General features: G+C 38.8%; 2 protein-coding genes across 2 annotated transcripts; both read left to right on the forward strand.

Moving 5' to 3' along the window:
- The first annotated feature begins 624 nt into the window (after nt 1-624).
- LOC128216395 (KIN17-like protein) lies at nt 625-4,754 on the forward strand. Its single transcript, XM_052922954.1, has 3 exons — nt 625-1,621; nt 1,917-2,027; nt 3,898-4,754. Exons 1-3 carry the CDS (start codon nt 625-627, stop codon nt 4,752-4,754), a joined length of 1,965 nt encoding a protein of 654 aa, XP_052778914.1.
- Nucleotides 4,755-8,604: 3,850 nt separating this feature from the next.
- Nucleotides 8,605-10,049, forward strand: LOC128216397 (uncharacterized). The gene is made up of 2 exons (XM_052922955.1): nt 8,605-8,686; nt 9,331-10,049. The coding sequence occupies exons 1-2, from the start codon at nt 8,605-8,607 to the stop codon at nt 10,047-10,049; spliced, it is 801 nt and encodes a 266-aa protein (XP_052778915.1).
- Nucleotides 10,050-10,702: the final 653 nt, after the last annotated feature.

Raw genomic sequence — 10,702 nt, forward strand, 5'->3', positions numbered from 1 at the left:
GGAGAGAGAGAGAGAGAGAATAGGGGGAGGGAAACTGAGAGATAAATAGAAAAAGAGAGACCAGTAAAAGCGTGGAGGGGGGGGGGGGGTTGAGAGAGAGAAACAGATGGAGAGAGATATAGGATAAAATAGGATGGGGAGCGAGAGAGAAAGAGATGGGAGAGGGAGAGAGAGAAAAAAGAGTGGAGAGGGACGGAGAGGGGATGGGGAAAGATGGAGGAAGAGAGAGAGAGAGAGAGAGAGAGAGAGAGAGAGAGAGAGAGAGAGAGAGAGAGAGAGAGAGAGAGAGAGAGAGGGAGGGTTCAGAGAGGGAAACAGTTGGAGAGTGGGATAGGATGAAATATGATGGGAAGCGAAAGAGAAAGAGATGGGAGAGGGAAAGAGAGGGGGGAAGAAAGAAAGACAGGGGAGAGAGCAAGGGAGAGAGAGAAAAAAGAGGGGAGAGGGACGGAGAGGGCATGGGGAGAGAGAAAGAGAGAGAGAGAGAGAGAGAGAGAGAGAGAGAGAGAGAGAGCTAGAGAGCTAGAGAGCCAGACAGACAAGTGAAAGTTATGGAATCAATATCTTATCGTTTTAACAACTTCATGGTTCTTATATTTATAAACATTAAAGGCACTCGGAAGGATGGATGCAGTTCCCGGACGAAAGGCACAAATGACATCTCGATCGGCGCCTGACCTCACCTACTGCCAGCCATGCGCGGAGGACGGCAAGAAAATCCCACCCGAGGCCTTCTGTCCCATCTGTAAGGAGTTCCTGTGTTCCACCTGCGCCCGAATACACCGGAACCTGAAAATAACTAAAAGCCACGCCCTCCAGGACAAGAACAGTATGCCTTCCTCATTCCGCGGAGAGAGCGAAGATGAAAAATTTACAGAAACATGTCTGCGTCATTCTCAGGAGTTCATAAAATATTTCTGTCTTAATCATGAGACACTTTTGTGTGGAGACTGCCTGACTGAGAGAGCTCATCGCTTATGTAATATTGAAAGGATTTCTCAAGTGGCAAAACGTTACAAAGAGGGTGCAGAATACAACAGCCTGAAAACAGGACTTGTCCAGATGGCCAGTGACATCGGCAAACTTTCACACGACATACAAGCGATCATGAAATCAGTTGACGAAGAAAGCCTTACCAATATCAATGAGCTTCGCAAATTCAGGACTGAAATTAACCAGCACCTGGATAAGAGGGAAAACGAACTCGTGGCAGAAATTGATCAGAAGAAACGAACATCCACGACACTGCTAAATGAACTGAAATCAAAATGCACAAATATGAACTCATCCATTGAGAAACTAAAGTCAGAGCTACAAGCACAGGACGACAACAGCAACCAGCTATTAATAGTAGGGAAGCGAGCTATAAAAGAGCTGACAGGTCTCAACGCAGCCATGGAAGAGGTGAGCAGGAGGAGTGAAGTTTCCCGATACAAGTTTTACAGGGTCCCCGCAACTGAGCAGTTGATTGCTTCTGAAAAATCAATAGGAAGGTTGGACGAGAGCGATACATCGTCGGCATTAGCGCAGAAACAACGACAACAGCAAACGAAGCAGGAACAACGGCAACAGGATACGATGCAACAACACCAAAAACAGATGAAAGCTGTTTCACAAAAAGGTTTGCGCACAACCACTAACTAATTTGATATTTCCTAAATAATGCAGTTTATAAGTCTGTTTTCAAAAGCCTGTTGACGTCGCTCAAGTTAACCAGTCGCGTTAACCATGTTGTCAAGTTCACCAAGTGCTTTACAAAAATGGCATAATGAGATACTTTGACAAATAATATTTCGCAAATAAAAGTGAGATACAAAAAACTTAAGGCATATATTTTTGAATGATATAAACTTGTGTAGGCATAACAAAACGGTATATATATATTCTACTAAATTGCATAACCATCATATTTGCAGGCGAATCAACTTCGGCGGTAGGGCAGCAAGAACAACAAAAGGAGCAGCAGCCACGCCAACTCGAGACGATGCAGCACCAACAAAAACACATGCAAGGTGTATCACAGAAAGGTATGTGTATAGCCACAGACTATTTGACATTTCCTTAAGTATTGCAGTTGATGAATATGTTTTCAAAAGCTTTTTGGCGTCACTCAAGCTAACAAGACACGATGAAGTTACGTTAAGAAACTATGTTGTAAAGTACTCAACAAAAGTAAAATAATTAAATACTACGACAGGCGCATCTTGTAGGGTAGAGCAGAACCAACCTCCTATCATTTGTGGTTCCAAATATAGTTTCTTTTAGCTCATTTTGTTAAGGGTTGTTATATCTCACGTACGAACATTAAGGCGTATCTCGTTGACTGCTATATACTATACTTTGTGGGTATTACTATACAGTATTTATACTTATTCTGTACACGTCATTATTCCAGGGGCTATACATATCGTATAGCACTGATTATAAATAGTTTCTCTAAACTCATTTTGTTAAGGGTTGTTAAAGCTCACGTACAAACATTAAGGCGTATCTCGTTGACTGCTATATACTATTCTTTGTGGGTTTTACAATACAGTATTTATACTTATTCTGTACACGTCATAATTCCAGGGGCTATACATATCGTATAGCACTGACTATCAATAGTTTCTCTAAACTCATTTTGTTAAGGGTTGTTATAGCTCACGTACGAATATTAAGGCGTATCTCGTTGACTGCTATATACTTTACTTTGTGGGTATTACATTACAGTATTTATACTTATTCTGTACACGTCATAATTCCAGGGGTTTTAAATTTCGTATATCACTGACTATAAATAGTTTCAATAAACTCATTTTGTTAAGGGTTGTTAAAGCTAACGTACAAACATTAAGGCGTATCTTTTTGAATGCTATATACTATATTCGTTGGTATTACATAATTTCAGGCGCTATTTATATCGTAAAATATGTTGTCCGTATTCCACTTCTGTCAGTGCAACACGACTGCATTCTACTCTACTGGCGTGACATCATAAATAAATGTGAAAATGCTGAAATGACGTCATGATACAAAATATTGTAATTGGTATTGCATTTATTATGAAAACCATGTGTCTCTTAAGTGACTAATCCAGTAATATATATGATTAGGGAAACTAATATTGCGTTTTGATCCGAAATGTCGTTTTCTTGCAGATATTAATTTCAGTGGCATTGCGCCTCATGTAATCCAAATACGCAAAAATCCGCTCTGGTCTAATATAAACCTATTAGTTTCTGATAAATGTATTTGCTTTGTATTACGTCATATTTACCCTAATCATTTTATACCAACACTGCTACAGCAGTGATGATTCATAATAATATATTAAAACCGTTTCTCAAAAGTAAAAACACATAATTAAAGTATATACAACTTAATAGACTACAGAACTCATTCCAAAAACGACTTAACACTGCACAATCCCGAATTTAATGCTTATAGACAATTGCGCTATTGTATGAAGGTTTCGTTTAAATGAACAGTTTAATGCATTGTTAAGAAGAGGGCTTACTATTACCCAACATAATTAATGTTATAAATCTTTTTTAGTAAAATAATTAAATCGGTGACCTGATATTTTTTATGTTTCCGACTGACCAGTGTACTTTAAGGTACTTTTGAATTACACTGCATTCTGAATCAATGAAAACTCGTTATGCAAAAATGATTTTCATTCTGTTATATTTTATTTAAAAATAGATAGGCAACTATACGGCATTTTATATATCATTGCGGTAAATAATATGGGATATCGACAAAAGGATTTATTATGAAATTTTGAATAAATATTATTATTTTTATTATTATCATTATTATTATTATTTTTTTTTTAATTATTATTCATTTTAAAATGTGATGAAACAAAACATTTTTTTGATTTGTGTTATTTATGGTGATGTTTACTTTCAGCCCACTTCAGCAGCAGAGCAGACCTAAGCCAGGCCAAGTTCAGCAAGCAGCCTGACATTTCAGTGAAGACATCAAATGGTAGCAGGGACTGCTGGCTGACCAATGTGACCCTCCTGACCGGGGACAGTCTCATACTGGTAGATCACAATAATTGCTCATTGAAGCTGGTGGACACCAATAATAACAAGCTAGTGTCCCAGGTGAAACTACCAGATGGACCGTGGGACCTGTGTCACCTGACCGGGAACAGGGCAGCCGTCACTCTGCCTGATTTGAAGAAGATACAGTTCGTATCTACTCAGGGAAATGTCACATTACTGGATCGTGTTAAAGTAGATGGACAATGTTTTGGAATAGATTTCTGTGATGACAACTTGATAGTGACCTTCATCGACCCAGGTAAGGTTGTGTTGATGAACATGAAGGGAAAGGTGAAGAAGAGTGCGGACAAAGACAGCAGTGGAAAACCTTTGTTTCAGTATCCGTATTATCTGACAGTGACCAGAGAAAGCCGAACTACCGTCATATATGTCTCGGACTGGTACACCAACACAATAACCAAGCTGAGCATCTCACTAGAGGTCCTCCAGACCTACCAAGACCCGATACTGAGATCACCACGTGGCCTGGTAGCTGTGGGAGACAACCAGCTGCTTGTGTGTGGGATGGACAGTGACAACATCGTGTTACTGGACACGCTCACGGACGAGATAGCCCAACTGCTGGGGAAGGAAGAGGGGATTGAGTGTCCACACGTTGTGGCTTACTGTTCACTGAAGAAGATGATGTTTGTCACATGCTATCGGTATCGCAGACTTGAATTGCAGAATTTCGTGAAATTATTCAACTTAGTATAGATCATGTCAGTCAATTGATATGAGTGAAATTTGTATCAGGTGTGAAGTGATTGTAATATTAAGAATAATTCTTATGTATAATATTATACTGACAATACGCATATACAAAGCTTTATTTAATATGCAAAAAGCTACAAAAACAAGCTCAGTAGCAAAAAGTTAAACATAAACCCGGTTTAGTGGCACTGCCTAATTTCACATATCGCGCGATTCAATTACTGTGAGATTTTTGACGGAAACTTGACTTTTAAATTATTTTGAATTCTAACAGTTTTCATTAGTGACAAGTCGTGTAGTAATTTTTATAAGAAAATAATATAAGAGTATGAGAATGTGTGTTATTAATTGAAATGTTAGTAGCTGATTGTGTATGAATTATACTAACAAGATTGCTTCTTACCACATATAAGTCAAACATTGTTATTGTGTAATTGAATAATTAAGAATATAGATTATAGAGTTATAGACACGATGTGTCTTTTTTATGCAGTTTGTATTAAGTAAATATGATGTTTATAATGTGTTTATATTGAAATTAAACACACATGTACGTGTCCTTATACATGTTTATTGAATGAATTATTCTGTAGACATTGACCTAAGTGTGAATTGTTTCCAAAAAGAAAAATCGTGGAATTCAAAGACAATTTGTTTACTAGTATATATCAACATTTGTTTAAGAGGTGCAGCTGTCATAGTTTTAATTGACGTTCAATATAAAAAAAAATATTTGATGATTTTTGTAAATTGGCCAGAAGGAAGTGTCAGATTTGTTTTCGCATTTTTTTCTACAATAACTTAATTACGCGTCGTCGGTTAGTGCTAAAGGATGCTATCTGACACCATACGATTTCTCACATCGAGTGATACATTTGGCGCATCTCGACTACCGATATTTCATTATAAAGTAATGGAAATTGGTTTAGAGATGCCTAAATTAAATTATATAACGATAACATTACCAATTTTAAAAACGTGGGTAAATTATCTAGATTGGGGAAGATCAGATGTGTGTCTTTGGATAATTGTGCGTGTCTTTACGCCCATCGACTAACATTAGGATAAACATTTCTTCGTTAAATGTCTGGCACTTCCTGTATTTTTGTGTACTATTTTCTAGTCTGAAATTCAGCCTTTCGAATAAAATATATGAATTTTCGGGGTAAGTTTTGTTGAATTTGATTTAGCAATTAATTGAAAACAATGCGTTCAAAATGTATTTTTAAGGTTGAATTCGATACGCCTATTACTCGGCCTTGCCACCGATTTAATATTTTTATGTTTCGGTGTCAACTGAAAAAAAATCATTTTCATTTTGAGTTTTTTATTGATTATTGATCACATATCTAAATCTCTTTCAATTTGCATCTGCCGCTTTACATTGATTAATATGGTAGTTTTGTGAAAACAGTGCTCTGCGCCCAATGCAAGATTTCGGTGTAGCTCGAAAACACTGCCGGACCAACCCCTGTGACTCACGCACATATACGTGCACGCATGCACATACACGCATATCTGCGAACCCGCAGCCATTCTCAATCATTTGGATTTAGCTTGATGTTGTCTAACTGACTCAAAATGTAACTCCATTAGCTTAAAAAATGTGTAATTTAAAGGGACTCGTTCATAGTTGAGAAAATTCAACGTGCAGTTTTTGTCGAAACCATGAACTGTCTCAATAAAACTGGTTACAGCGTCATACCCGCAGGTGGCAGTATTCTGACATCCATCAAATCGCTACTGGAATCGCGATACATACAGAGCAAATGTTTTATTACAAGACACTGGTTGAGTCTATGATCGTGTGTACTGGCCTGTCTTAATTTTCCGAGTGGTTGAACGAATTTAACCACCCCGTCCACACGATGCAGCTTTCGACACAAGAGTAAAAATAAATAAATGCCTGCGCTTTAGTTTAATCTGTCTTGGCATCCTCGGCAACCCAGCGTATCGTAACATATATGATACCCTGGACAAATCAGCTGTAAAAATCTCGTACTCATGGATAATTTATAAGGCGAAATCCAGCAGCTTGATAAGTCGCCTGAGACACACCACATGCATTGCGGAAATGGCCAAAAAGTTAAGGATGTAATCTCGGTTCAAAATAATCCAAAGAGATCACGGCTCACAAATCGTTTTAGGCAGGATAATGTTAAATATGCTGATAGCTCTTCACAAAGGAGATTGTTTGAGATGTATTTGTACGATTTGAAGTATGAAGGTCCCTGTTTTATTTCATTGCTTGCGGCAGTTTCACTCAGAGGTTGTTAAACATTTTATATCTTTATTTATTAACATATAAGCGATTTTTTTTATTTACCATAGCTGTTTTTTTCATGATTAACTATTATGCACAAAGCCTAATTGTTTAGTTCCCTGGCTGATACTGCCCCCCCCCCCCCTAAGGTTACACCGAACACTTCCCTGGCTGATACTGTTCCCTATGGTTACACCAAATACTTCCCTGGCTGATACTGCCCCCTAAGGTCACACTGAATACTTCCCTGGCTAAAACTGCCCCCTATTGATACACCGTATACTTCCCATGCTGATACTGCACCAATGGTTACACCGAATACCTCGCTGACTGATACCGTTCCCTTTGGTCAACTGAATACTTCTCTGACTGATTCTGCCCCCTATGGTTACACCGTATACTTTTTCTGACTGATACTGTTCCTATGGTTACACAGTATACTGCCCTGGCTGATACAATGCCATATGGTTACACCATATACTTCTCTGATTGATACTGACCACTATAGTTACACCGTTTACTTCTATGACTGATACTGCCCACTATGGTTACACCATATATTTCCCTGGCTGAAACTGCCTACTGCTCCACTATGGTTACACCATGTACTTCTCTGAATGGTACTGGCCCCTATGGTTACACCATGTACTTCTTTGACTGAGACTGTCCCCTATGATTAAAACGTATTATTCACTGGCTGTAACTGCCACCCCCCCTATGGTTACACCGTATACTTCTCTGGATTATACTTTCCCTATGGTTACACCGTATACTTCTCTACGCTTATACTTCCCCTATGGTTACACCGTAAACTTCTCTGGCTTATACTGCCCCGTGTGGTTATATTGTATATTTCTCTGGCTAGTGCTGCCCCCTATAGTTACACCATATTCTACTCTTGCTAAAAATGCCCCCTACGGCTACATCGTTTACTTCTCTGACTTATTCTGCCCCCACCCCCTATGGTTATATTGTATATTTCTCTGGCTAGTGCTGCCCCCTATGGTTACACCATATTCTTCTCTGGCTGATAATGCCCCCTAAGGCTACATCGTTTACTTCTCTGGCTTATACTGCCCCCTATGGTTATATTGTATATTTCTCTGGTTAGTGCTGTCCCCTATGGTTACGCCATATTCTTCTGTGGCTGATAATGCCCCACAGGCTACATTGGTTACTTCTCTGGCTGATACTGCCCCCTATGGCTACACCATGTATTTCTCTGAATGATACTACTCACTTTGGTTACACCATATATTTCTCTAATCGACTTTTTCCCTTATAATTACACCATATACCTCTCTGACTGATACTGCCACCTTTGACTACACCATATACTTCTCTGGCTGATCCCCTATGATTACATCATATATTTATCTGACCGATTGTCCCCTTATAATTACACCATATTCTTCTCTGACTTATACTGCCCCCTATGGTTACACCATGTACTTTTTTGAATGATACTACCCCCTATTATCACTTTTTAGATGCCCATCTAGAAAAAGCAGCTGATAATCATAAAAAATAAAAGGAATGATGGGCGGAACTAAGTAGGAATTTCTTCTCTGACTGGTACTGTCCCCTATGATGACGCCGTATACTTCCCTGGCTGATACTCCCCCTATGATGACGCCGTATACTTCCCTGGCTGATACTTCCCCCTATGAAGGTTGTTTCTTCATAAAGATACTCTGTTTGTGATTATTAAACTCATGAGAGAGGGCTAAAGTATTTTAGAGTCTGTGTGATCATTGAAAAATAATGACGGGCGGAAAAAAAGTAGGGAAAGGGGGATCGGAATCAAACTGCTTTTTACGTCTTATTGGGTGTGTTTCAATTACTATAAAACCAAGATTTTGTAAAAGAATTACGGTATTCTGATTTCATTCAAAACGTGTTTTTAAATTCAAATTCATGTTCAAAACAGAGGCTTAATCGGAATATGCTTTTAAGTATGATTTTATTTTATATCATTTGAGTAAACAACATTTTTTATCACCAAAACTAAGTTATAAGTTTCAAACACTACACTCGGCACGTGTAGTTTATTATATTAATTATGTTCATACAATTTCCTTAGTTCAGATTTGAAAACGACCCATGAATATGTATTATAAAGCTTCAAATATCTCTTTGCGTACATGCCGATGCTATATTTTGTTAATGCATCCAAGTTCCATCAAGATCATGATACATGCGTTTACTATGAACAGATCTTAGTTTGCAAAATGATGAATTATAGTGATGTGGATATAAATTAAGAAACACTAGTGCAAGTAGTTGTTCAACAACAGTTCTTTTGCGATATTCCAGCCTTAAACCAGAGCCGTACAGACCTGAGCCAATCCCTGTTTAGCAAGCTTCCTGACATCCCAGTGAAGGCATCAACAGACAACCGGGACTGCTTCCTGAACAGTTTGGCCCTCTTGCCAAGGGACAGGCTCCTACTGACTGACTTCAACCTTAACTCAGTAATGCTTGTGGACACCACTACCAACAAGATGGTGTCCCAGGTGAAACTTCCAGGTTGTCCGTGGGACCTGTGTCTCCTGCCCGGGGACAGGGCAGCTGTAACTCTGCCTAAGGAGAAAAAGATACAGTTCGTATCTACTCAGGGAAATGTCACACTACAGGAAGTTGTTAATGTAGATGGAGAATGTCATGGAATAGATTTCTGTGATGACAACCTGATAGTGTCCTCTACCAACCCAGCCAAGGTTGTGTTGATTGACATGAAGGGAAAGGTGAAGAAGAGTGCGGACAAAGACAGCAGTGGAAAACCTTTGTTTCTGTATCCTGAGTATCTGACAGTGACCAGAGAGAGCCAGACTCCTCCAGTCATATATGTCACAGACTGGGGCACCAGCACCATAACCAAGCTGAGCATCACACTAGAGGTGCTCCAGACCTACAAAGACCCGATACTGATGAGATTACCACATGGTCTAACACCCGTGGGGGACAACCAGCTGCTCGTGTGTGGGGGTAGCACTGACAACATCCTGTTACTGGACAATTCACAGGCGAGATGACCCAACTGATGGGGAAGAAAGAGGGGATAGAGGGTCCATACAGTGTGGTTTACTGTCCATTTGAGGAGATGATATTTGTTACCTGCAGTCCAAATAACAGACCTGAAATCGAGAATTTCGTGAAATGCTTCAAAGTCGCATAACAATTGCATTTACTTAAACATAAATTTATGTCATTGTTAAATACGGTATATGCATTTATAAAAATGCATATGTTTTCAAATGTTACTTATGTATCAATTGTTTTATGATTTAATTATTTTGCCGATAGTTTAAATTATTGTTGAACTGCTGAAATAATAATTATACTGTTAGCTCTGGTATGCCAACAATTGTGCCTTACTGTTCACAGAAGAATATAACTTTTGTCACATGCAGTTATCTTGACAGATCTAAGACCCAACGGTCATTTAATATTTGTGAGTGTTTAGATATGATTTATAAGGTAACAATCTTGTTATCAGTTGATATTTTCTATAAACGCATTTTTTGCTTAATTATTCGCAGAGAAAGGAGAGTTATGCTCCTCACCCAAGCGTCGGCGTCTGCGTCACACCTTGGTTAAGGTTTTGCGTGTAAGCACATATAGGTTAATATCTCAGCAACTACCTGATGTATTGCATTGAGACATTATACAATGGTACTCAACCATT

The sequence above is a fragment of the Mya arenaria genome, chromosome 14 (genome assembly GCF_026914265.1).
Source record: "Mya arenaria isolate MELC-2E11 chromosome 14, ASM2691426v1".
NCBI classification, from domain to species: Eukaryota; Metazoa; Mollusca; class Bivalvia; order Myida; family Myidae; genus Mya; species Mya arenaria.

What these genes read in the sequence shown, in the direction of transcription:
- LOC128216397 (XM_052922955.1), top strand. Translation starts at nt 8,605, where the DNA reads ATGACGCCGTATACTTCCCTGGCTGATACTCCCCCTATGATGACGCCG. An exon ending in TGATACTTCCCCCTATGAAG is followed by an intron (nt 8,687 to 9,330) that starts GTTGTTTCTTCA and finishes GCGATATTCCAG; the next exon opens with CCTTAAACCAGAGCCGTACA.
- LOC128216395 (XM_052922954.1), top strand. Translation starts at nt 625, where the DNA reads ATGGATGCAGTTCCCGGACGAAAGGCACAAATGACATCTCGATCGGCG. An exon ending in GAAAGCTGTTTCACAAAAAG is followed by an intron (nt 1,622 to 1,916) that starts GTTTGCGCACAA and finishes TCATATTTGCAG; the next exon opens with GCGAATCAACTTCGGCGGTA. An exon ending in GCAAGGTGTATCACAGAAAG is followed by an intron (nt 2,028 to 3,897) that starts GTATGTGTATAG and finishes GTTTACTTTCAG; the next exon opens with CCCACTTCAGCAGCAGAGCA.